The 24,757-nt window shown below is 60.4% G+C and overlaps 3 protein-coding genes across 4 annotated transcripts; 2 read left to right on the top strand and 1 right to left on the bottom strand.

The window, feature by feature from the left end:
- Positions 1 to 1,296: 1,296 nt before the first annotated feature.
- EFHD2 (EF-hand domain family member D2) lies at positions 1,297 to 6,279 on the top strand. Of its 2 annotated transcripts, none has more exons than XM_075772989.1 (4): positions 1,297 to 1,499; positions 4,655 to 4,802; positions 4,956 to 5,090; positions 5,264 to 6,279. In XM_075772989.1, exons 1-4 carry the CDS (start codon positions 1,297 to 1,299, stop codon positions 5,396 to 5,398), a joined length of 621 nt encoding a protein of 206 aa, XP_075629104.1. In that variant the 3' UTR covers positions 5,399 to 6,279. The 2 variants fall into 2 exon arrangements, with proteins under 2 accessions (XP_075629104.1, XP_075629105.1); XM_075772990.1 differs by lacking the exon at positions 1,297 to 1,499 and adding an exon at positions 2,216 to 2,293.
- Positions 6,280 to 7,015: 736 nt separating this feature from the next.
- CTRC (chymotrypsin C) lies at positions 7,016 to 8,638 on the top strand. The gene is made up of 8 exons (XM_075772991.1): positions 7,016 to 7,159; positions 7,265 to 7,356; positions 7,437 to 7,534; positions 7,620 to 7,745; positions 7,828 to 7,964; positions 8,053 to 8,198; positions 8,303 to 8,452; positions 8,561 to 8,638. The coding sequence occupies exons 1-8, from the start codon at positions 7,120 to 7,122 to the stop codon at positions 8,576 to 8,578; spliced, it is 807 nt and encodes a 268-aa protein (XP_075629106.1). The 5' UTR covers positions 7,016 to 7,119; the 3' UTR covers positions 8,579 to 8,638.
- An 8,631-nt stretch (positions 8,639 to 17,269) lies between these two features.
- On the bottom strand, positions 17,270 to 24,748 carry CASP9 (caspase 9). The gene is made up of 10 exons (XM_075773484.1): positions 24,578 to 24,748; positions 23,490 to 23,709; positions 23,033 to 23,113; positions 22,803 to 22,834; positions 21,676 to 21,852; positions 20,820 to 20,909; positions 19,946 to 20,093; positions 19,286 to 19,465; positions 19,005 to 19,114; positions 17,270 to 17,816 (listed from the first exon to the last, which is right to left on the bottom strand). Exons 1-10 carry the CDS (start codon positions 24,707 to 24,709, stop codon positions 17,724 to 17,726), a joined length of 1,263 nt encoding a protein of 420 aa, XP_075629599.1. The 5' UTR covers positions 24,710 to 24,748; the 3' UTR covers positions 17,270 to 17,723.
- Between the last annotated feature and the right edge of the window lie 9 nt (positions 24,749 to 24,757).

Raw genomic sequence — 24,757 nt, forward strand, 5'->3', positions numbered from 1 at the left:
GCCTGGCTGGCTGGAATTGTCCCTCGAGCTTGGAAATCCCATGTCCTCCGCTCCCCACGGTGTCACGGGGGAGTTGGGGCATGAGGCACGATGCAGTAAGGAAAAGTAGCATCCCGGGAAGGCCGGAGCGCAGCGCCGAGCGGAGCCGCGGAGAGCTGCCACGTAGTAACGGGAAGGTAAGAGGAGGAGCTGCGCTGGCTGCAGCGGTACGTTACAGCAGCAGCGTGAGGGGGAGCCCGGGCAGACGAGAGCAAAGTCCTGGTCGGTTGGGACGGGGCAACGACACGGGCTCGCCTGCCCGCTGTCGCCACCAAAGGCGGTCCTGCTGCCGCTGTTTCTGGTAGCAAGGGTGAGAGCGGACCCTGGTTTCTGGGGAGCAGCGGCATTTTGGGGAGGGGGGGGGATCTCTGCGGGGAACGGGCATGGCTAACGCCCATTGCCCCTGCAGCCGCTCTGCCTTTGCATCGCTCGGAGCAGGGCCGAGTCGTCTGCGGATCTTTTCAGCCGAGGATAATTTGGATGGGAGCAAAACCCTGGTGAGGGGGAGGGGACGGGTTTTTGCTAGGATAGAAAGGTCTAAAAGCGGCACAAAGGGGCTGCGGCTTGCTGACACAGGAACCGCATCGTCTGCAGGCAGAGCCTGGCTGTGGCCGCGGGGCACCCCGGGGCACGTGATAGTGGCCGGTGCCTACTTTGTAGGGCGGACCGTGAGGCGAGCGGCTGTGCCATGGCGGCGAGCAGGGCTCTGGTTATCGGCACGGCCTGTTGGTGCCCCTAGACATGCTGTGGGCTTCCAACTGTCAGCTGGCCTGGCCTTATTTTGGGGCAAGGCGTGACCTCGTATGCCGGCGTAACCTGGACATGGTGCTGGGAGCCTGTCCGTCCGTGCCGCGGGCATCTTGTGCGGGTTTCCCCGGTGCTTTTGGGCTGGCCTGTGTGACGTTTGTCCCTTCGATCCCACCCTTGCCAAAGCCCCGACGGCTAACGGATGGAGCTGGAAGGAGCGCAGGTGTCTGCAGGTGCACCTGGGGCTGCTCCCTTGATGCGAAGGGCTGACACCTGCATCCCGGGCAGCTCCCGCCGGTGCAGGGGACCAGCGCGGCACCCGCCAGTGATGCACCCCCGGGAGAGGCTGAGGGGCTGAGGGTGGGCAGGGGCCGCCGACCCGGCTCTCTGCGGGGCCGGAGCGGGAGCAGCCCAGGCCGGGGGGCTGCAGCCCGGCCCCCCGGGGGCCGCCCCTGCCGACGGGGCGGAGCGGGGCGGAGCGGAGCGGGGCGGCGCGGCCATCCGGGCACCATGGCGGCGGCGGCGGCGGCGGAGGACCTCGCGGGGCGACGGGGCCGGGGGCCGGAGCCGGGACCGGGACCGGGCAGCCCGGCGGCGGGCCGGGCGGGGGCGGAGGGCTCCCCCGGGGGCGGCCGCCGCGTCTTCAGCCCCGCCGGGGAGTTCCGCGAGTTCTCCCGCCGGCAGCTCCGCGACATGGAGCGGCTCTTCCGACAGTGAGTGCCGGGGGGGGGGGGGGGAGCGGGGACGGGGGGACCCCCGGGTGGCATCACCGGGTCCCGGCCGGGGCACCCCCGGCATCCCGCCTGCTGCTGGGGGGGGGCCGCTCCTGCGGGCAGCAGAGATGCTGCTCTGCGCTCCCCGCCCCGTGTTTGCAGGAGGCACCCCCGGCTCCTTGCAGGGGGGAAACCCCCCCCGTTCCTTGCAGGGGAGACCCCCAGGCCCCACCAGCAGCTTGCGGGAGGGACCCCCAGGACCCCCTAGAGCTCCTTGCAGGGGCCTCCCCCCGCCCAGCTCTTTGCAGGAGGCACGGCAGGGACACCCCCCACTCCTTGCAGGGAGGAATCCCACGGAGTTCCCCCTTTTCTAGCACCTTGAAGGAAGGATGCCAGGCACACCTTCCTTGCGGGAGGAACTCCTGTACACCCCCAAATCCTTGCAGAAGGGACCCCTTGGCCCCCATCTCCTGAGCAGAGAGACCAGGCACCCTGTGCTGAGGCTGGGAAAGGGGGGCTGAAGGATACCACAGGGGACCCCTGCGTACCCTCTGCCGCAGTGCCGAGGGGCCCCTGTGTCTCTGCCAGGGTGGCGTGGGCAGGCGGCGTGTCCCCAGCATCCCTGGCCGTGCTGCTGCGTGCCACCGCACACGGTGCAGCGTGACTCCGCCAGTTCGGCCCCCGGCCCCAGGAGTGGGGGGGGGGGGAAGCTGCCAGCGAGTATCGAGCCCTGGAAATTTCCACAAGGAGACAGAAATCGGGGTGGCTGTGACCACGGTCACGCCAGGATGCGGGTGAGTAGCCGAGGGCGAGTGGGACGGCCCAGAGCATCCCCGCAGAGCCCGCAGCGTGTTGGGCGCTTTGTGCAGGCGGCGTGGAGGCAGCGCGGCTGCGGGGAGCATGGAGAGGGTGAAGGCATGGCTGTGGGCGTGCTGCTGCCCCTCGCCCCGGCCGGCACCGGGGGGGGGGGGGCGGAAATCCATATAAAAGCGTGCTGGGTGGTCGAGCTTGGGTATGGCCAAGCGCTGGAGAAAGCGAAGGGGATGGAGGCAGTGAGCCCCAAAGCACAAGACTGGGGGAGTGGTTGGGGTGCAGGCATGCCGTCTCGGTGTCCCTGGCAGTGCGAGTAACACCCCCGTGCCCCGTTTCTTCCCGGAGGGCTGTCACCCTGTCGCGTGGGCACGGCAGCGAGACACGCAGGCTGCTGCTAGCAGTCTCGTGGACTGCAGCGTGAAGGGAGACTGCGGCGGCGGGGACCGTGTTTGGGGTCCCCGGGTGAAGAACCACAGCCAGAGCGGCCGCTCCTCATGCCTGCGGTGATGGGCGGCCACGGGCGCGGGTGCTCCGGCCGTGGCACAGATGGTGGTGCGGGGGTAAGCGGCATGTGGTGGGAGTCTGGCCGGCACTGCGCAGACGAGGGAGCTGGGCGCGCGAAGCAGACGTGTTTGCTCTGACACCTGCAGCATCTCGCTGCAGCAAAATGAGCAGTGCCGTGCTGCACGCCCTCCGGCGAGGCGGCGGGGTGGCCCTGGGGGTCTCTGGAGGAAAGGATGCTGTCAAGCCAAGCCCTGCCAGGCTGCCTTTGCTGCTGCTGCTGTCCTTATCTGGCAACACGGTGGCTGTACAGGGCAAAGCAATGTTTGGAGGGATTTATCTCCCTACAGAGGAGATGTTGCCCTCTGGGAGCTTCCTCAGGAGAAGCAGAGGGATGTCCCCGTGCCTAGAAATCAGGGAGGGAGGATGAAGAGCGAGGAAGCGCCCTGCAGTTGGGGGATGGCTCGCATAGGACAAGGTGGTGGGACTGGGCCAGCAAATGTGTCCCTTGCAGAGAAACTCTGGGCGTGATGCTCCGAGAGGGGTCTTGGAGGTGGAAAGCACCTGGGGGGGTCCGTTCCCCCAGCCTGGCTCCCGGGGTGATGCTGGCAGCAGCAGGCAGAGGTGAGTGGGGCTGGTGTGGGGCCAGCCCCATTTCATGGCCCCCGACAGCGTGGGAGAGCAGGGAGGTGCCGGCTTGCAACACGGACACGGCAGACCACAGCAGAGAAGTTGCAAATGAGTCATGGACCCACAGCGCCTGCAGACACGGAAAAGGCAAGCCACCAAACCCACAGAACGCCCGGTCTCGATGGTTGCAGCCGGGTAGCTGCACGCCTGCTTCTGCATTGCCCCGGGACGTGCCACAGGGCCTTCCTCCTGCGCCTGCGGTCGTGCCCAGGAAGGGCAGTGGGGAGAGACGAGAGCAGCGAGCCTTGCAAGGGCACCGTGGGCAGAGCGACCGCCCGCGCCGCTGAGTCTGTGGGACATGAATCACCCACCCCTCACCCCCCCCAGCCAGTTCCCCAGCACGAGGCTGCTGTGCTGCACCAAAAGGCTGCAGGGAACAGGGGAGCAGCGTGCTGCCAGCACGGCCCCGGCGGTGCTGCGGCGCTGCAGATGTGGCGAGCTGCCGGCTCCGGTCGGGTGGCTGGTGGGAGGCCGGATGGGACAGCGCTGTGGTTGTGGGTGGGGGTCCGTCACCAGGCTCAGGAGACGTGTCTGGATCCCTCAGCCAAGCGCAGGCATCTGGCCAGGGCTGGAGCACGGACACCGAGGGCTCGGGGCAGATGGGAGCATTGAGCTGCGGAGGCTCGATGTCGCAGGGAGGAGGTGGCAGGGGTGGTGGCTGTGCCGGCTGGGCTCGTGGTGCCCTGCACGGTGCCGAACCCCTGCGAGTCGGGCAAGCTGCCGACTCTGCCAGGAGGAAGGTGGGTCGTGTCCGAGGGGTGCTGGGGGGAGCAGCACCTGGGGGGGCTTAGCGCCGTTATGCTTTGTGGCAGTTAAGGGGTGCGTGTGCCTCGGGCTCCTGGCCCAGGGAGCCAGCGGCAGGTTTGGCAGCGTCCCCGGGGGTTCTGCTGCCAAGTGCCGCGTGGAAGCGGATGTGATCCTGGGTGATGATGCTCCAGAGGGCTGTTAGCGGTTCACCGGCGGCTTGCGGTGGTCTGGCGAGCTGCCCAAGATTGCCGGCGCCCGGGTCGTCGTTCTTCCCGTCTCGCTCCCTGGCCAGCGTGGGTGCCGGCTGTTGGGCGCACACAGGGGTGCCGGTGCTGGGGGAGCCAGTGGCAGGGGGCCACATGCTCTCCGTGGCGATTTGATGGGACTGTGCCTCCCTCCCGCAGGTACGACGCAGGAAAGGACGGCTTCATTGACCTGATGGAGCTGAAGCTGATGATGGAGAAGCTGGGGGCACCACAGACGCACCTGGGCCTCAAGAACATGATCAAGGAAGTGGACGAAGACCTGGACAGCAAGCTCAGCTTTCGGGAGGTGAGGGGCTGTGGGGGGCTCCACACTGGCAAGGAGGTGACCCTGGCTGCCAGTCGGCTTGGTGCCCAGCTGGGGTGGTGATAAGAAGGTGGGGAGGGAGTTGTGGTGGCTTTGAGGTCTCGGGGGAGCTGACGCCAACGTCTCCCCTCGCAGTTCCTGCTGATTTTCCGCAAGGCGGCGGCGGGCGAGCTGCAGGAGGACAGCGGGCTGCACGCCCTGGCCCGGCTCTCGGAGATCGACGTGTCCACAGAGGGAGTGAAAGGTGCCAAGAGCTTCTTTGAGGCCAAGGTGAGGCAAGTGCCGGGGCACGAGAGCTCCTGCCGCAGGATGGTGATGCACAAGGGTGCCTTGGTGCTGGCTCCCTGAGGACAATGGGTGGGCAGGAGGTGGAGATGTGGGGGTGGGCAGCAGGGCTTGGCAGGGCTCTCAGGGGACCCAGCCGGACGTGCCACGGTCCGCAGGTGCAAGCCATCCACGATGCCAGCCGCTTTGAGGAGGAGATCAAGGCGGAACAGGAGGAGAAGAAGAAGCAGGCGGAGGAGCTGAAGCAGAGGAAGGCGGCATTCAAGGAGCTGCAGTCCACCTTCAAGCAGTGACCAGGCGCTGCCGCCACGGGGCCGGGCAGGACTGGTTGGCGGTGCCCGGGCCGGGAATGTTGCGCGTGCCGTGTGCCGACCGTGCCGGGAGCGATGCCCGAGCCGTGCGCTGCCCGTGACTCCCTGAAGGCCAGGCTGCTGGCGGGCTCCTGGCCTGGGCTCGGCACCCTTCCCACCTTGCTGGCAGAGCCCGGTCGGCCCCGGCTCCCCCCTCCCTTCCTCCTCACCCTTGCTGTGGTGTCTGTAGGTGTTGTTTGTGCCCCCCTGTGTCCCCAGCGTGTCCCCCCACCAAGCTGCTCCCGGCCCGAGGAGCCACATCCTGGCCCCGGGTTGTCACGTGTTGTGCATGCGCTGTGGGGTTGGTGGGACGGGGGCTTGCCCGGGTGGCCGTGCCCGGTGTCATGATGGCCGCGCCACCTCGGTGCCTGTCAGCATCGCCGCGTGCCGCTGCCTTACCGCTGCATGCCGTGACGCCCGTGCTGAAAGCCGGGCGTGCTACGGGCGAGGGTGGCGATGGCCAGGTGCCGGCGGAGGGGCTGTGTGTGTGTGCGTGCAGTGCTCGGGGGTGGGAGCCCACCCCGCTGGTGTGCGGCCCCCGAGGGGCCGAGCGGGACTGCACCCGCTTGCCTGTATCTCTCTGTGTGTTGGTAAAGGGTGTTCGGAGAGGCAGCCGCTGGCTCGCGAAACTGTCTTTGGTTTTTTCGTGTTGTGTTTGGCCCAGGAGGAGGGTGGGTGTTTGTAGCCACGAGTGGTGTCCGTCGGTCGATTTGAGGCTCCTGTGTTTGTGGGTGGCTGTAAAGAGGCGCATCTGTCCCGCAGCGGTACCGGGGGGGAGCGTGTTTTGGTTTTTTATTTTAATCCCAAATAAATATAACTATATTTCGTAAGTAAGCGTGCTGGGTGCCTGTGCAGGGGGCCAAGGCGCAGCGGTTGTGGCAGCGGCAGAGGCTCGGTGTGGGGGGAAGGAGCCTGCCAGGGAGCGGGGTCCAGCTACGAGCACCCAGTTGCCGCTGCCGGAGCCGGAACCGCCCCCAGGGTGGGTGATGGTGGCAAGCAGGGGCAAGCCGTGGCGGTGCTGGGACATTGGCGTGGGGAGCGGTGGGTGGGGGCCACATCCAGGTGCGTGGGCACGCTGTTATCAGCAGGCAGTCTTCGGCGTCCCTGCTGGCATCTGCCTGCGTGCCCAGTGCCGGCTCCCCCCGCCCTGCTCTGTGGCCCCGTGGGCACCTGTGCGTGGGGGTTTGGCCGGCCTTGGCCACATGGAAGGTGAGATAAGGGCGCGTTTGCCCTGGGGCAGCGGGGCCGGGGGGGTCAGCGGGTGGGGGTCCCGCATTGTAGGGCAACTGGTGCTTGAGTGCAGGGGGCAATGGGGCTGCCCGGCACCCTGCTGAGGGGGAATGTGGCCGGAGGGGGCTGCCCGCCAGCTGTCCCCTGAGAGGGACCCTGCCTGTCCCCGGCTTGGGGCCGGGTGTCCCTGCTGTGCCACCTCACGGCACAGCGGCACGGTGCCGGCACATGATGGGCAGGTGGGCCTGTTCCCAGGCGGGAAGGGGAAGCGCGATAAGATGGGCGATGGGGTCCGGGCCACGGAGCCCCCCGGCGTGTGACACTCGCCAGATGCTAGTGGCAGGAGTGGCGATGCCAAGGTCCCTGACGGTGGTGGCGGGTGCTATAAGAAGGGGCGAGCGACTTCAACCGTGGCACCTTCGGACTGCACGACCATGCTGGGGGCTGTGTGTCTCGCCGTGCTGCTGGGCTACGGTGGGTGCAGGTGTGGGGACGGGGGAGCAGGGACGGGACCCCAGCACTCGCCGTGGGCCCCGGGCACAGGCAGCTGCTGAGGTCCCATTGCCGGGTGTCGCGCAGCCTACGGATGTGGTCAGCCGGCTGTGCCGCCGCTGCTGGGCGCCCGGGTGGTGGGTGGCGAAGATGCCCGGGACCACAGCTGGCCATGGCAGGTAAGGGGGGGATGCGGGGAGGGGGCGGGTGATGGGGAGGGGGACGCTCCTGCTCTGATGCCATGCCGCTGCCGTTGCAGGTCTCGCTGCAGTACAGCCGCTCTGGGTCTTGGTACCACACGTGCGGCGGGACCCTCATTGCTCCCAGCTGGGTGCTGACGGCCGCCCACTGCATCAGGTTGGTGTTGGGGTGCTGGGTGGGGGGAGGCAGGTGTTTGTGGAGACTGACACCCCCCCCAACCACCTTGTCTTTTCGCTGGCAGCTCTAGCCTGACGTACCGCGTGCTGCTGGGCAAGCAGGTCCTATCGGAGGAGGACGAGCCAGGCTCGGTGGCCGTGGGCGTGGAGAAGACAATCGTGCACGAGAAGTGGAACTCCTTCTTCATCATGTAGGGACGGAACGTGTCGGGGGCGGCCGGGGGGCATCACGGCTCGGGGTGCCCCGTCCTGACGACTCGGCTCTCCTGGTAGCAATGACATCGCCCTGATCAAGCTGGCACAACCGGTGGAAGAGAGCGACACCATCCAGGCGGCCTGCCTGCCGCCCGCCGGCCTGACGCTGGAGAACAACTACCCCTGCTACATCACCGGCTGGGGACGCCTCTGGAGTGAGTGGGGATCCCCGGGAAGGAGTCGGGGGTTTGGGGTGGGGGGGTGGGTGCGGCAGCAGGGTGCGAGGTGCGGCTGTCGTTGCAGCCAACGGGCCCCTGGCCGACGTCCTGCAGCAGGCGCTCCTGCCCGTCGTGGACCACGAGACCTGCTCCCAGAGCGACTGGTGGGGCAGCAACGTGCGCACCACCATGGTGTGCGCCGGTGGCGACGGCGTCGTCTCCGGCTGCAACGTGAGTGCGGGCAACACTGGGCGGCGGGTGCCCCGGGCCTAAGGCGTGTGCTGGTGGGGTGCCCAGGGGGGGATGCTGAGCAGCCCGGCCATCTGCCTGTGCAGGGGGATTCGGGCGGCCCCCTGAACTGCCAGCGCGAGGGGCTCTGGGAGGTGAACGGCATCGTCAGCTTTGGCTCCGGGCTGGGCTGCAACACAGCCAAGAAGCCGACGGTCTTCACACGGGTGTCTGCCTACATCGACTGGATCAACGAGGTGGGTGCCCCCTCTCTCTCCCCCTCGTGGAGGGGCTGACTGTGCTATCCCTGTGCCCACCCAGGCATGGGTCTCACCATGAGCCCCCCCATGTCTTCTTGTTGGCAGAAAATAAATGCGAACTGAAGACGTGGCAGGCAGTGCAACAAATCTGGAGCATGATAAAGGCAAACGTGCTGTGCCAGCCTCATGTGTCCCGCTGGTTATTTGGGGCGGGAGGGGAGGTGGTGGAGCTGGGGGTGGACCTCTGGGGCCGTTGGTAGTGATGCCGGGCTTTGGCGGGCATGCTCGTGAGGGTCTGTCGGGTTGTGCGGCGGGGCTGGCCAGGGTCCCAGGCAAGGCGGAGCGGGCAGCCGTCCTGCAAGCTGCTGCCGGTTGTGTGGTGGGGGAGAGCGGGAGCTGTGGCGGCGGTGCCGCAGGGCTCGAGGCTTGTCTGGTGGTTTGGAGGAAGCGGGGCTGGGGTCTGGCCGGGTGTGTGTGTGTTCTTGGGGCTTGGGCCATGCCTGGATGCTTTAGGGGACTTGACTGGCCCTGGGATGCCTCAGGGGACCTTGGTGGCCCTGGGCTGCCTGAGGACAGGTGATTGTTAAGGGGGAGTCATAAGGGACCTGGGTTGGTTTTGGGGGGGGGTGGCTCAAGGGAGCCCGGTGGGAGCCAGGGCCTGTGGGAGCTGCGTGGCATTGCCGGCTCTGGCTGCAGGCCCTGCGACGTGGTATCCTCCCATGGGCCTCCTTCCAGGGCAGCTGGAGAATACGCACATCCCAGCCGTGGGGTGCCCGGGAGGAGCCGGGGCTGGGGGGGGAGACGTGGGGTTTGCCAGGAGAAGAGGTGGCCGTGGTGATGGGAGTGGGGGCCAAGAGGCTGCCCGGGAGGTGAGGACCGCCCACCGTGCCGGAGCCTAGTCTGGTCATGGCTGCTGGGGCCCAGTGGGGAGCTGCGTGGCAAGAGGAGGACGAGGATGACGATGAGGAAGAGGACGCAGAGAAGAAAAGAGGAGGAGGAGGAAGAGCAGAGTTGGGCAGCAGCTCCTCGACGTGATGGACGGTGCCCAGCCTGAGAGTCACGGTGTCCCCGGGCTGCCAGCGACGCCGACTCGGGTGCGGAGTGTGCTGGGTGAGGTGCTCAGCTGGGCCGGGGTCACGAGTCCTGTCCCGTGGCGGGGCCAAGGAGAGGGGTGGGGGGGTGGGAAGGGGGTACCGAGAGCCTGTTGGGGGGGGGTGACACCCCCCCGCGTGGGAGGCGATGGCTGGTGTCAGGGCTTGTCGTGTCGCGACGTGTTGTCGCGCCACGTGTGTATCGGCCGAACACCGTGTTCTCTCCTCAGTGGTGGTTTGGCGGCTGTTTGTTTTATTAAACCTCAGTTAAAAATCAATTAGAGTTCGCATAAAGTATTAAAAGTTTAGGGTATAACAATGTTTAGTTCATCGTTAAGATCTATAAAAAATGGACTGCAGAGTTGAGACTTTTAAAGAAATGTTATGTTGAAAACGTTAACTGAAGCCAAAAAAAAATTATCTTTAGGTGTAAAGAGCTGATAGGTTCTTTTAAGTACCCTTGACAGTGTATTTAAAAAAAAAACCCTAAGGGTGAAGGTGGTCTTCTTAAAGGTTTAAAGTACCCTTTTTCTTTAGTGTTACATTACAGTACTTCTTAAGAAAAGTTGTTTGTGAAAATTTAACCCTTTTCTTAAGATATGAGTTCCGTAAAGTCATGAAAAGAAGGTAAACCAAAAAATCTTCAAAAATGGAAAAGAACTAAAGTAAAGAATGAAGAAAAGGCTTACATTGTTTGTTAAGGTTTATTTAGGTAGATGAAGGTAAAATAACTTGTTATTACAAATAAGAAGCTTTAAACTGCAATGAAACGGAACTTTTGTAGATTACAACCAAATTGCGAAAAGGTGCAGATAATAAAAAAAAGAAGAGAATAGATTTGAAAGTACAGCCTTTGGTTCAAAAAGTAAGAACTGTATTTTAAACTGTTGTAGACCAAGCAGAACTTTATGAAAACTAGGGGTTTTAAACTAAGGTTTTATCACTTTACAGATGTTTAGAAGTTTTATAAAGAGCTGCGTTATATTTTTTTTTAAAACCTTTTGTGAAATGTTGTTGTAATTCTTTGAAGAAGTGTTCGAGCAGCCCCGCTATCAGTTGTGTCAGGAGCAGGAATTGCCACCGGCGAGGCGCTGCCCGCTGGCAGCGGTGTGGCCTGGCCCGCGTGCCTGGAGCACCGCTGCCTTTGGCTGCGAGGCCGGGCCGAGCGCTGGTCGCAGCACGGCCTGGCCGAGGGCAAGAAGCAGCGACGAGGGGGGGGTGTGGGGGGGGGGAGGTCCTGCACAGCGCGAGGCCCAGACCCCAGCCTCTGCGTAACTTGAGGGTGAGACCGTCCTCAGATAGAGGGCGAGACGGAGTTTCCCCTCCAGCCAGGAGAAGACAGAGAGACCCCCAGGTGTAGCGGCCAAGGCGGGAGGATGACGAAGCCGCAGAGGCGGAATCTGGAAGACGTGGCTCCTCCGAGCGTCGTTGAGGAAAAAGGGGCTCACTCGGACACGGAGTCCGCGCGTGTTGTGCCAACACCTTGCGCGGAAGCTGGTGAGGCCGTAACGGGCGCAGGCCGGTAACGGAGGGGTGGCTCTGCAGCAGAGCCGGCGGGTCCCAGCTCTTCGTTGGCGTCGGGGACTGAGCCCGGCCCGGCCGCACCTGGGCTGGTCTCTGGGGAGGAGGGTGGAAAGCAGCGTGGGAGGGGGTCAGGTCGGAGCCTTGCGACTCGGCAGGAGGCTCCTCTGGGACAAGGTGTTTGTAAGGCCTAATAGGTCTTGGTGACATAGCATTTTTAAACTTCATTGCAGTGTTAGAATTGTCTTTGTTATCCAAGGAAAATGACCCTTCAGGTTCCAAAGAAGTTGTAAGTTTTTTTGTTTTTTTTTAAATTTCAAGAGTGGAAAGGGAAAGAATAAGTAGCGTAATGGTGTATTAAAAGTTCTATGAGTTACTGAACTACTTAGACACTTATCTTGTATGACTTTATATCAGAAAAAAACAGCAACTTGGTTTATAATGTGTATGTGAAGGAATTATATGTAAACATTATAAAAGAAGAACTTTTCAAATGGAGCTCTCCCAGTGAAAGTTTATGTGGCTTGTTTTGTTTTGTGGGGGTTTTTTAAGGAAAACTTGAGTACAGATCTTGATCTTATAGTTTAAGGGTTGGGGTTTTTTTCCTGAAATTTATAAATGTCCTATGGAGAAACAGCTTCTATGTTTCTGTATATGAAAGCGTTTGTGTGTTTAAAGGAAAAGAAAGTGACACCCCTAAGGTCTTTTAAGGTTCATTCAGGCCTGAAACCCTAAAATGAATAAAGAAAAGGTTTTTAAAAAGGGTGGGTTTTTTTAAAAGAAAAGGGCTAAATAAGGCCTTTTTATAGTTTTTAAAGTAGTATAGAGGTTTATCAAATCTTTTTTTTGGTGAAGAATTAGGAAGCTCTTAAAAGAATGTTACATTAAAGCCCTTTAAAGTTTTTGAAGTGTAAGATGTTGTCTGGATCTTAGTAACTTCTGTACTGAAGATCTGGTCAACCTTTCTGAGCTAATATTTTAAAGTTATGCCTACGGAAATTAGTTTTTAAAGGAGTTTAGTGAGATGATACTAATTTTTCATGGTAGGTTCCCCCCCGCCCCCCACTTTGGCTCTAGGCAATGTTAGGTTTGTAAGTAAAAGGTAAAGGTTTGCAAGTGAACAACTTTCCTGGTACTTGGTGTTACGGTTTTCCCCCCAGCTGCCTCTGCTTTCCCAGAAACTGATGTGTAACAGTAACGCCTTGGTCCTTCAGGTTTTCTTTTCTCATTTCTTGGTATTTTACACATTGGTGTAAGGTCCAACTTTTCCAGAACCTAGCCAGGGTGTATTGGCTTTACAAACCTTACCAGCGTAACCTCCCACAGGTGTAAAGGTGTACGGTCTTTTGAACTAAAAAGTTTATCAGAAACTTTACAGGGGGTTTTTGGGTTTGTTTTTTTTTTTCCCAAGTTTCCAGTTTCTGATTAAATTTTTTTACTAAGTAATTTTGGAACCCTTTTTAAACTTTTTGTAGGTAAAGTTTCATAAGTAAACTTGTTACTTAGTTCTAAAAAGGTCGGTTCAAAAAAAAAAAAAGGTAAACTAAACTAGCTTGTTTAGAAAAGCTCTTAGAAAACAAAAGTTTAGTCACTACAAAAACCCGTCTCTAACAGCATAACAGTGAAACTCCATCTAGAGTTCAAAACAATGTACTCTTAAGCTCCCAAACCCCCCCTCTATATCGAAGAGTTTTTCCCTAGAAGTCTAGAATAAAAAAAAAAAATTAAACCTTTACACTCTAAGACTCCAAAATTTTTGTGTGTGTAAGTTTGATTTTTTCCTTCTTCTTCTGAAGTTTTTTTTTTTTAACCCTAAAACAAGTTCCTCTTTTTTCTGTTTAGTCGCTATCTCTTTAAGAGGGACTCCTAAAATGAGTTCCATATTTGTGCACACCCCCCCCCCACACCCCCCCCCCCCAGCTGCGGGGAACAGAGCGGGGGACGGCACGGACCTCGGAAAACCCCCGAGCCCCCCCGGGGTGTGAGCACACACGCAAGGAACGGGGGGGGGGGGGGTACACAGAGGAGGAACGCGGGGAGAAGGAAGGAAAAGGGGGGGGACAGGAGACAGCCAAAAAAAATCTAAATAAATAAATACCGGCCCACCAAGACCCCAAAAGGCAGCATTTCCCCCCCCCCCCCCGGCCGGGGGGAGCAGCATCACCGGGGGAAACAGGCCAAGGGGAGACAGAGGCGAGGGGAAACCGGGGCGGGGGGAGCAGCAAGACCCTGGGGACAAACAGACAAGGGACACAGGGCGAGAAGAATACGGGCAGAGCCAATGGCGGGGGGGGGGGGCAATTATCACAGCCAGAGAGGCAAAAAGTTCCTTCTTCCTAAGGCCCAGGGAAGCTTTTTAAAAGGCAGGCAAGCAAGGCAGCAAGCAGGGGGGGAGATAACGGGCGAAAGGGCTGAAGGAAGAGGGAAACCAGTGGGGAACAGGCAGGAGGAGGAAGATTGGGGGGGGGGGGGCACAAGTGTGAGGAAGACCAGGACAGAACCCACAAGGGCCCCAGACTGTGGGACATCCTGTGCGGACACAGGGTGACACAACCAGACCTGGCGGGGAGGGATAAAGGATGCCCGGCACGGGGACAGAGACACACACACACACAGCCACCCACCGCCCCAGGGTCACCGAGCTCTCGGCAGCCCCCAGCACCCCAACACAGACACCCACAGGTCCCCAGTCCACCCACTGCCCCCCCCCCCCAACCCAGGCACCCAGAGCAACCCTGGCCTGGGCCCGGGCTGAGCCCCAACACCCCAAACCCCAACACCCCAAACCCCCAGGGCAAAGGGGGGGGGAGGCAGCGGGGGGAGACAATGACCCCAAAATTAACAGGGACCCACAAGGGCCACACAGGCTGTTTTTGCCTGCTTTTCTCTTTATTTACTTCTTTTTTTTTTTTTTTTTTTAAATCACCAAATCCCACCTATAAATAAATGGGCTGGGGGAGACCCTGGAAAAAAAAGTCCAGTGTCCGGGGGGGGAGAGAGAAACACGGGTAAGGATTAAAAGACGGGGGGGGGAGACATGACAAAAATAAATAATGAAAGAGATTAGAAAGAGGAAACAAAGACGGGGAAGAGGATGATAATGGGAAGAGAAAGGAGGAAGGGGGGAAGCTACAAGGGCGAAATGGACAAGGAGACGGAAGGAAACAAGTCAGGGGAATGGGGGGGACAAGGAGACCGGGAAGGAGGAGAAGGAAGACCGCAGAGAACAGGCAGGGGGTAAATGGAGGAGCAGAAGGGAAAGCGGAGGAAGGAACCGGGCAAGGAGCAGGCAGGAGGAGGACAAAGCGGGGGGAGGAACATGGGGGAACAGACTTGGAGAGAGGACAGGGAAAACAGGCCCAGGACACTGGGGGTACGGGGCCACCGAGCTCTCGGCCCCCGCCTTGACGCATGGCCACAGCCACGCCGGGCCCCGGCACCCGATGGCCTGGCTGCTGCCGGGAACACCCCGACCCCCTCCAAAAAATCAGGGACCTGCCCCTCGCACCTCGGCCGCCAGCACCTGCCGTGCCCGGCAGAGCCCCACTCATCCACAACAGGATAAAACCAAAAAGAAAAGAAAACAGCTCCAGCACCAAACCATAAACACAACAAACTAAACCAACGACCTCAGACAAAAGGAAGAGCCCCCCCAAACCCCAGGCACACACCACACGCTCACACACACACCCCCAAACACCCCCAATACTGGCCCGGGTACGGCAGGAACTGGAGGCGGCCGAGAGCAGCCAAGGGACCAGGGACCCACTGCTGGGAACGGGAGTTGGGGGACACCCGGGACAAACCCCCCCCCCCGATACTCACCAGACACCGGGCAGCACCCCAACACCCATGAGACGGCCCATGGCCAGGAGTCCCCTCGGGCGCAGCCAGCACCGCCAGACGGGGAGGAGCGGGGCGAGCAGCACGGCCCGTGGAGACACCCCAAACGAGCTTCCCCTGTCCCTCCCTGAGCCCCCAATGTCTGTGTGTGTCCCCCCGTCCCTCCCTGAGCCCCCACTGTCTGTGTCCCCCCCGTCCCTCCCTGAGCCCCCACTGTCTGTGTCCCCCCCCGTCCCTCCCTGAGCCCCCACTGTCTGTGTCCCCCCCCGGCCCTGCAGTGCCGGAGCGGGCAGGCTCTGCCAAGGGACACCGGCTCCAGCTCCACTGAGGCTGCTCCTCGGCGGGACCGGTCACCACACACACGGTGCCACGGGAAAAGCGTGAGGGACAAGCCTGTGAGCCATCGCTGCCCCAAAGCACCCGCCAGCCCCCTGCACCCCCACCCCAGGTGGGGTGTCCCGTGGCGCACCCCGGTCCCGCTGCCCCCAGGACAGGAGAACGGAGGAAAAACCCCCAAGGAGAAAGGGGCAGGGTCACTGTTCCCGAGGGACAACGGGCCAGGGGAGACGGGGGCGGCTCCAGAATCACCGACACACCCCGGGATGGGGCCACAAGGGGTCCGGACAGGACGGGGACCACCAGCACCCCACACCCGGGGACACCGGGAGGGGACGGGGACAGCGGTGGCACCGAGCTCTCCCCAACACCCCCCCCCCCCCCCCCCAGCACGGGCAGGGCCCGCACCTCCACAGCCCCCACCCGGGACCCCCCCCCCCCCCCGGGGCCGGCTCCGGCACAGCACCGGCACCTCCCGGGGCGCTCGGAAAGCCAAAAATAAACAGGGGGAAAAAAAAAAAAAACCAACCCAAAACGAACGGCTGCAGCTCCAAACCATACACACAACAAGCTAAACCAGCAACACAAGCCGAAACAAAAGCCCCCCAATAAAAAACACCCCAGGCACGCACCAACCGCCCCCGCACACCACCCCCCCCCCCCAGGCTTTCCCGGGCACGGCGGGCACCGACGCCCCCCGAGCCGATGCCGGGGCAGCGTTTGGGAACCCGCCCCCCCGCCCCGGGGACGGGCACCCCGGGTGAGCCCCCGCCCGTGGGGACCCGCGGCCGCCCCGTCACGACCCCCCCGGGAAAGGCGGCCCCGACCCCGCTGGGTCCCGCTGCGGCCGGGGGGCACCGAGCTCAGTGCTGGGGGGGGTGGGGGGGGTGTGGGGGGGTGTGGGGGGTGGGTGTGGGGGGGGTGGGTGTGTGTGTGTGTGTGTGTGTGTAACGCCACATCACACACCGCTCTCACCTGTGTCACTGAGCCGCAGGACCTCGGGATCGCTCCTCCGCTGGCCAAGCTCAGGCTCTGGGGACAAGGAGGGAACAGGGACTGATGGTTCCTAGGATCTGTTTTGTTTCCATCTTCTTCTGTTCCTCTTTGCTGCATTTCCACCATGTCACCTTAAAAATCAGTTTCCAAATACCTTGCTTTTTTGCTTTTTAAATAACACTTTTAATTCACATCCTCTCTGGCCAGTTTTCCCCTCCTCCCACGGCAGGATCTCGCAGCAGGGTAGATCTCCAACAGGCTGCTGCAATCAAGCGGTACCTAAAAAACTGAGCTTCGCTTACCCCAGCGGTGCAGGCATCGCAGCGGTGACGCCCAGCCAAGCTGTCCAGCTGCACAGAGCGCTGCACAGAGCGCTGCACAGCTCCAGGCTCTGCAGCCCCTTCCCACCTCCCCCGGCCCTGCCCCGTCAGCCCCCAGCACCGTGCTAATTGGCTCAACCTGAGCCCCTTCCCAATTCCCCACACCTGGGGACAAGGAGTTCCGCACCCCCCCCTGCAGAATGCTCCTCGCTTCCAGCCAAACCATCACCCCCCCCAGTCCCCGGCTCCCATGTATTACGGGCCAGGGAGGTATCCGGACCCCTACACCAGCTTGGGAAGGTCCCGCTCACCCCTTGCTCCCAATTTCTAGGGCAAAGCACAACTTGCCTTCAGACCGCACGGCTTTGGGGGGGTCCCAAGGATCTTACCCCATGAAGCCCCTTGACCCTCGCAGGGGCCCCAGCGGGTCCTTCTGCAAAGTGGGGAGTGCAACTGGGGGGGGGTTTGCCCCCACGGCAAGAGCCATGGCTGCCCAAAACAGATCTCCCCCCAATGCAGAGGGGCATCCTTCACGTGGCTCGCTTTTTGGAGCCGAAGGAGACTTTGTGCTCCTCCAGGATCTGAGGGGCTTTTCTTTCCAACACGGACGCTTATTTTTATTGCTCTTCCTGTTTCAGAGAAGCCTTCGGGAGATGCTGAAATGGCATTCACAAGGCAGAACAGAGAAGAGAATACAACGCAAAAGATTTTTTTCCTTTTTCATTGCGTTTAATTGAAAACATCGATTGCAAAAATCTTTCCGTTCCACTTAAGCGCCAGACCTGGATTCCACCAATCGCTTATCCAGGCAGCAAAGGACACAAACATCGCGATCGCCCAAAAACGATACTCGGAGGCCGAGCATGGCCGCGTAGCGGCAAGCTAGCGGCGCTCTCCTCTGTGAGCGCGGGGGCTCCGGGCCGGTTTCCTTCACCCATCCCTGCTCCGTCTCGAACATTCCCTGTCAGCGCAGCGGCAGGCTCCATCTTATCTCTATTTCACCGCAAGGACAGCGTTCGCAGATCACATTTCTCAAGAGAAACATCTCAGCAGACAGACAAAGGCCTCCGGGAGATCGATGCCAAGTCACGGCGGGCACAGGTGTCATCCGGCCGTGGGGAAGTAGCTCTCAGGCTTGGCAGGGAACTCAGAGCCCGTGCGTCATTTGCATGCAAAGAAGAATTTTTTACGGAGAAAGTTGAAACAGCCGGGGATCTGCTTGTACGTCCCCTTGGCAGAGACGGCGTTTGCCACCTGAGAACAGAAGGAGAGGGGGTGAGGAGCGGGAAACTTTTCCGACTCGCACCGTCGTGGCGTGACCTCTTGTGGGAAGCACGGTGATGAAGATGGGGAATGAGACGGTGGGATGGCAGAGCAGGCAGGTCTCCTAAAATGAAACATTTTTGCTGGCAACACCAAAGGAGACTCGAAGGAACGCGACCTTTCAAGAAACCCTGACCATACCGGCCACTGCTGCCTCCGCTGGGTGCTTCTCCCTCTTTCCCTTCAGGTATCTCCTGGAAAGCAAATTCCCTTTCCGCCCTTTTTCTTTTCCAGATGTGCCTCTCATGTCCCCAAGGTCACTTCCCCTGCACGGAATGCCAACCAGCAGAGAGGGGGGCATCTCACGCTGCTACTCCCTTCAAATTGACAGCCGCCGTGCCACCGCGCGCCGAAACAGCGCCGGGACGTCAGGAAAACACCACCGCCACCAAAGCACGTCCTCTCTCCCCTGCCGCCTCCGCATGAGACTTGTCCCCTAACCCACTGAGAACAGCATCGGCGTCCAGAAGCGCCTACGCTCGTCCCCAGCTTTGGCAATCTTCTCTAGTCAACAGGGCACGCAAAGGAGAACGGTCATTAGCCACACTGGCTCCGCGTTCCCCGCATGCCGCGATCCTCGCTCGCCGGGACATGGAAACGCAAATGTCTGGTGGCGTCTTCCCGAGGGCAAGATGCTGCAGACTCACCGCGGTGCCGCAGGAGCTCCAGAAGACACAAAACCCAAAGAGAGGGCGTGCCCGTGGAGATCTCCGGGCACGAGAGACCTGGCGGGTCTTCCCCAAGGGTGCGATCACACGGCAGCGCATTTACGAGAGTGCCCCGCGTTCCGGCAGCATGGACTTGTGAGGATGGGACAAGCTATGCAGTTTTTTAGCAATTCCCTTGGAAAACATGAAAGCCTGTATTTTCAGGCTTTCTTCTCACTAGAGAAACCTCGAGGTGAGTTTTGGGAGATTGAGGCTGGCCGCTTTTGGAGACCTCTCCAAAGTCCCTCCGGTTAGCCAGTCCATAAACTGAACGCTCAATATCATCATTCCTTTTTGAAGCGTAAGCCTCCACGCCCGGACCTGCAGCTCTGACTACTTTTGTGGTCATGACTACAAAAAGCGGGGGGAAAGACACACACACACACACAAAAAAAAGACAAGACACGTTTACCCGCAATAACATGTTCAGCAGGTCTTCCGAACTGGCATATTGCTCCAGCACGCTGTCCAGCGTTTCCACGTACCATGAGCCGCTCGACACCTCCCTCCAGGAGACAAAACCTGCAGAGAAAGAACGAGAAAATTACTGCTAAAGCCGGTCTTCTGTTCTCGCCTCGCCGCTCCCTGATGCCATCTCCAACGGAGCCAGTTGCCCCTGACTTTGGCCACAAAGCTCCGACGTTTTTGCTAAATCCCCTGCACCCGGCAAAGGATTTGTGCGGGCCACCCCACCTGGAAAAGTTGAGTAGGAGACCAAGATGTCGCTGGGCGTGGGCAAACTGGCTACGGCGTCTGGCTCGTCCACGTTAGCTGACGGAGGCTGAAAAGGGATCGCGTCCGACTCCAAAGAACCTCCGGGAGCTTCGTCGCCGGGTGAATCGCAATCCACTACAAAGCCTCGATCTCTTTGTTCTGCAAAAAGCGGCAAGAAGACAAGCCCTGAAACTCACCCTACCCGAGCATTCAACAATCTCACATCCTCCGTTAAGACAAGACGGGGGGGAAAAAAAAAGAAAAAGAGTAAAGGCCCTCTGACAAATCAAAGCTTTTGGGGCCGTTGGCCGCGCCAGTCGAGTCGGAGCCGTCGGTGATTCGCGCGAACGCCCTCAGCCCGTGTTGCCCCGCTGAGCTCGCAGCTGAGGACCCGGAGTAGCTACTCGGAGAGCACTGCCTGGCCGTGCGCTGCACTTACTCCCCTCCTTTCGTCCTGCACCCAAATCCTTAGACTCATCCCACGTTAGCAGTGAGCACACGTGGCCGAGAGTAAGAGAAGACAGCCAGCGAAATGGGTGACAAAGGAAAAAGGAACAAGAAGCCAAAGCCTAACCGCATCTCCGGAGCCTGCTTACGCCCGACAGCGGACTGGCTTCGGGAGCTAAAACAAAGATTCACCTCCACCACAGGCCTGGATGAAGAAGAGTTTGGGTTTTCCTCTCAAACTCGGGCAATGGGACCCATTGAAATAGTTCACAATCTTTTCTATGGGAATGGAGTTTCCATCCGTTCCGTAAACGCCTCCGGGAAACTGAATATGGCTCGTCTGCAAGAGGAAAATCCAGCAGCTAGTAATGCGGAAGGCAAGGCCGGTTCCATTTCTGATCGAGCGCTCTCTCTCCTGTCTCTTTGGAGCCTAAAGTCACCGGAACGAATCTCGCTTCCTCGCCTTTGTGCAAACGCGCGCACACCACGTCAGGGCGAGGGGACGCCCAGGAGTCGTTTGAAACACGCAAAAACCCAGCAATCTGTCTCCTCCCGTTACCCAACTCCCATCCCGCCTCCTCCAGCGACAGGGCGCTGCTTCCTCCGGGACAACGGGCACATAACGTACACCGCTTTCCTAACAATCGCTCTCCTCGTCCTTTGAGGCCTCTGACTCGCGATAAAGAGGTTTTACTACTGACAGCATCTCCCCGGTCAGAGCTGGGGAGACAGGAAGGACTCAACGACGGCAGCAGGAGGGCTAACGCTGCCTCCCTTCGCTCTCTGCCCATCGTTCAGATCTGAACTACACACCCCGAGCTCTGAAACGGAGAACGCTCGTCCACAGGCGACTGGATCAGAAGACATCAGAGAAGCTCCCGTTTTCTTTAACCCAGATACGAGAGCGTAACTCCTCGCGACGCACTGCGACGGCCAAATGGCCACCGGATCAATCGCGACAGACCGTTTCCCTCCCACCCCGCGTGAGACTGCGGCACAGATCGTTAACCCCTTCCCAAGTGGGTGGCCAGCCTAACGAGCAGAGGGAGAGATGCGATGGACCCACCTGACAACCATGGGAGAGGATCACCACGACGCAGCAGTCCAAGGCGCTGTGGTCCTGCCGTGCCAGCTTCTGCAGCTCTGACGCCATTTCCTACGTGGAAAACATCACGGTGAGAGTTTTTCGAACCGTACCCCAGGCACAGGTTACTGCCAGGCCCTGCTCTTATGAGTCTATCGCGGCTGTGCTGCGCAGAAGAATCGGGTCGATCTCGCCGCCGCTTTCTGTCCAGCGGAAGCGGGATAACGCACACCTCGCATACGGGCAGCAAAAGCCAACAGCAGAGAGTGAGTATTTCTGCGGTTCTGCCCCTATTTAGCATTGGTTGCTGTAATTACACAGATTTCTCTCCTCGCTGCATTCTTTACCACACGGCAACGTCAAAGAAAACACACCGGCACGCCATTTATCCACCGAAACGCGCTGCTTCCAATGAGGGGCCAGTGGGTGAGCAGAGAACCTTGTTTTATTTTCAGCGGCTGTTCCGGACGATTGAGCTCCCTGCGCCGCTTCCCGTAACAGCTGAGAGCTCTACAGACAGGCAAATCACACCCCGGCTGCACACAACGCTGAGGCTGCCAGAGCTATCACAGAAATACAGCCTGGCCCATGTCCCTACAAATCGCACAACCAGGAATCAAAGTTCAGGCAGAAGAGTGAAAATGGACGAGGCCCTTTCTCCTCCTGCAATTGCAGCGCGACAATAAAATGACATCAGCGGAGAAGTATTTCTCCGCGCGGCATGGGCTAGGGCTTTCGGCGTGCTGCCGACGCGGGGGTATGTCCCGTCAACGCGCTCCCACCGCTTCCGGGGCCTTGCCTCTGGTCGCTCGCGTTAGCCAGACGCTGCCGGCCTCACCTGAGCTTTCAGATCCCGCCGAGTCAAGACGTCAAAGCGCAAGGTCTTGAAGCGCTTCTCCAGCTTCTCGCAGTCCACGTCAGAGCCCTCTCGAGTCGACAGATTCGAGTCTCTGCCGAAGTTGACGTTGTTGAGGATCAGGCAGCGTCCGCACGGGTCCCCTTTCAGCTCGTAAACCTGGCGGGCAGATGTCGCAATTAAACACCCTCCCTCTTATTCGGAGCACTCGCTGGCTAACCCAGCAGGATGCAACGCCAACGAGGAACGGGAGTCTTTCAAGGAGCTCGTTTCACCGCTTTTTCATTTGTCCAGGCCTAGGGATGCATAAGAGCATCCGTTCCCCACATGCACGTTGGTAACAGCAGCTGGGCAACACAAAACAACCTGCCACATCAGGGACCGCCTGTGCAGCAAACCGGCTGCTTCTTTACCTGCAGCATTACTGACAGCAAGGTGATGAAGCTTCTGGGAGTTTTTTAGGCGCCATCATCAAACCTCACTACGAGAGCCCACGCAAGGAGCCAAGAGAACGGGTAGAGAAATCTCCCAGAGACTCGGCTTTATCATCGACGACGGCACCACAGGATTTTTACGAGGCTACTCAAAACACCCACGCCAATACGGCCACGAGCCTCACGCATACACGGCCAAACTATTCGCTCCGCATCAGATACCCGCAGGCTGTCAGAAGGCAACTCCAGACACACGTGCTGCCGCATTCACAATGCTCGCTTCCCCGCGCATCTCCCAACGTGCCGAAGCACGCTGCGCGCGTTCGTTATTGCTTTCCTGGCTTCTGTTTCTCAATGCTACAATTACAAAGTCACTTTGCAGACAACGCACGAGCTGGTGCCTTAGGAAATGACCAGTTGCCTTACTGGAAACTGTTTAAGCACAACCTTTAGCTCTATGATATGTTATTTGTGCTATAGCTACCGCAATCCTAAGGAGGAGCTGGCTAACGACTGACCTCCTCCGAGCAGATCAGCCCCGTTAGACCGGTGTCCGCCTCGGAGCGATCGCTCAGATAACGAGACGCAAAACCCGGCTGCCTGGGGCTATTTCGCGGCAGCCCCCCACAAGCCGTTGCTTTATAGGGAATGCTTTTGGCCCAACCAAATACTAACCAGGTCGTGGTTCCTCTTGTCAACAGCCGAACCTACAACGCACAACAGAGACATGGTATTTAGCTCTCTGCACCCCACGACGAGACGTTACTCCCCTTCCTCCAGGAATCAACATCAATCCTGCCCTGCCGCCCATGGCGACACATACGATTCCCCCTTCCCACCCCGTCACATGCTGGAAAGGAGCGTTTGGCACCCATCTCTCTGGAACAGCCTGGCACACAGCTCACCCAGGGCTAGCACGGGAGGCGTTCGAGGTCTTTCGCTCTCGGCTTGGACCGGGACGGACAAGCGTTCAGGGAAGCGCGCACCTGTAATGACAGAGGACAGTCGGGTCTCACCTTCTCCCCTTTCCGATTTCATGCTACAAGTGACCGACCCAGGGTCCCCAGAAGGATCTGAACCAACAGCCGCCTGTCGCAGCGACCCTGCTGCAATGGACGTTGTGTGCAAAAATACACAGAACAAAGCTTCTAACGGCAAGGGCGCACAGCTGGAGCTTAAAAGCTTCCGCTACTGGAAAGCGTGACATTCTCTCAACAGCTTTGCGTAGTCACCTCTATGAGCCAGGCTCCAGGATAATAAAAGTCAGGACTTCACAGACAACTACCCACACCGAAACGGATCCCAGCTGTCACCCCCCACGCTGCTGTTTGCCTGGGAAACAACCGTGCCCTTATTACTTACTTTTATTGTGCTTTTCTCCACGTAAGTCCAGCTCGACAGGCCTCAGGTCTATCGGCTGCGGCGGCCCCGGCAGGCATTCGCACTCCTCGATCAGCATGTCCGCGAGGCCGCCCTGCCCGGTGTCCCGCAGGATGGAGAGGAACGTAGGAAAAGCCTGTTTCCCTCGAGTCTCCAGGTCGATGATCAGCTGCCGGGCTTGCTCTCCTCGGCTACCGGCGCTCTGCAGAGGAGGAAAGACCAGGACAACGCGTGTTCAATCCGAGCAAAGGCGTTCTGCCTGGCCAGCCTTTCCAACCGGCACCCAGAGAGAGGAAACGTGGGGATCTGCATCGAGCACATCTACACGGGGCGAATGAGACCGAGAGCCAGGGGATGCAGTCACAGAGACCCCCCGCAGCCGCCCGAACCCCAGCCCCGACCGCCCTCCAACCACAAAGCCTTGCCACTTTCACTGAGACAGGACCTGCAGCCCACCGTAGGGCTTGGAGGGAGAGGGAGGTGGGTGCCCAGCGGACGAGCAGGCACCCCCCAGCCTGTCACCGGTGCACGGGACAAGGTAAGAGGTCCCCAGGCCTGTCTCCAGTAACAGAGGGGGGAAACGGGGTCCCTTAAGCCTGTCACCAGGTTGGGATGGGGAACCCAGGAGAAGCTCCTACACCTGGTACTAGCCAGGGCAGGGGACAAGAAGGGACAACACAAGGGAGAGGGGTCTTACACCTCTCACCTGCAGGGCCCGGGTGGGGAGGGACAAGGGCCCGTCACCGGGGTGAGGGGACACGGGGGCCACCCCCGGAGGCCTATCACTGGGACGGAGAGGACACGGGGGGCTCCCTCGGGCCCGTCACCAGGGCTGAGGGGACACGGGGGCTGTCCCCGGGCCTGGGAGGGATACGGGCCCCACCCCCGAGACTTGTCACCGGGACCAAGGGGACACGGGGCGCTCCCTCGGGCCCGCCACCGCGACTGAGGGCACAGAGGCGCCACCCCCCCCCCCCCCAAGGCCTATCACCGGGGCTGAGCGGATCCGAGGCCCGCCCCCGGGGCTGTCCCCAGGCCTGAGGGGGGCCCCGGGCACCGCCCCTGCCCACCTGCAGCTCCTCCAGCATGGGCCGGGTGAAGAGGCCGCGCTCCTCCAGCGGGTCCCAGAGCGGCGCCACCCGCAGCGCCGCCACCAGCCGCGCCCGCCCGCGCCGCAGGGCCCGCCGCTGCGCCTCCTCCATGGCGCCGCCGCCGCCGCTCTGGCCGCTCGCCTCGGTGACCGGAAGCGG

The sequence above is a fragment of the Balearica regulorum genome, chromosome 21 (genome assembly GCF_011004875.1).
Source record: "Balearica regulorum gibbericeps isolate bBalReg1 chromosome 21, bBalReg1.pri, whole genome shotgun sequence".
Taxonomy (NCBI): Eukaryota; Metazoa; Chordata; class Aves; order Gruiformes; family Gruidae; genus Balearica; species Balearica regulorum.

Excerpts from the sequence above, each read along its gene's own strand:
- EFHD2 (XM_075772989.1), top strand. The coding sequence starts at position 1,297 with ATGGCGGCGGCGGCGGCGGCGGAGGACCTCGCGGGGCGACGGGGCCGG. Across the intron at positions 1,500-4,654 it reads ATGGAGCGGCTCTTCCGACA|GTACGACGCAGGAAAGGACG; the intron begins GTGAGTGCCGGG and ends TCCCTCCCGCAG. Across the intron at positions 4,803-4,955 it reads GCAAGCTCAGCTTTCGGGAG|TTCCTGCTGATTTTCCGCAA; the intron begins GTGAGGGGCTGT and ends CTCCCCTCGCAG.
- CTRC (XM_075772991.1), top strand. The coding sequence starts at position 7,120 with ATGCTGGGGGCTGTGTGTCTCGCCGTGCTGCTGGGCTACG. Across the intron at positions 7,160-7,264 it reads CGCCGTGCTGCTGGGCTACG|CCTACGGATGTGGTCAGCCG; the intron begins GTGGGTGCAGGT and ends GGTGTCGCGCAG. Across the intron at positions 7,357-7,436 it reads ACCACAGCTGGCCATGGCAG|GTCTCGCTGCAGTACAGCCG; the intron begins GTAAGGGGGGGA and ends CTGCCGTTGCAG.
- CASP9 (XM_075773484.1), bottom strand. The coding sequence starts at position 24,709 with ATGGAGGAGGCGCAGCGGCGGGCCCTGCGGCGCGGGCGGGCGCGGCTG. Across the intron at positions 21,853-22,802 it reads ACAAGAGGAACCACGACCTG|GTTTACGAGCTGAAAGGGGA; the intron begins GTTAGTATTTGG and ends TCTGCCCGCCAG. Across the intron at positions 17,817-19,004 it reads TGCTGAACATGTTATTGCGG|GTGGCAAACGCCGTCTCTGC; the intron begins GTAAACGTGTCT and ends TTCTGTTCTCAG.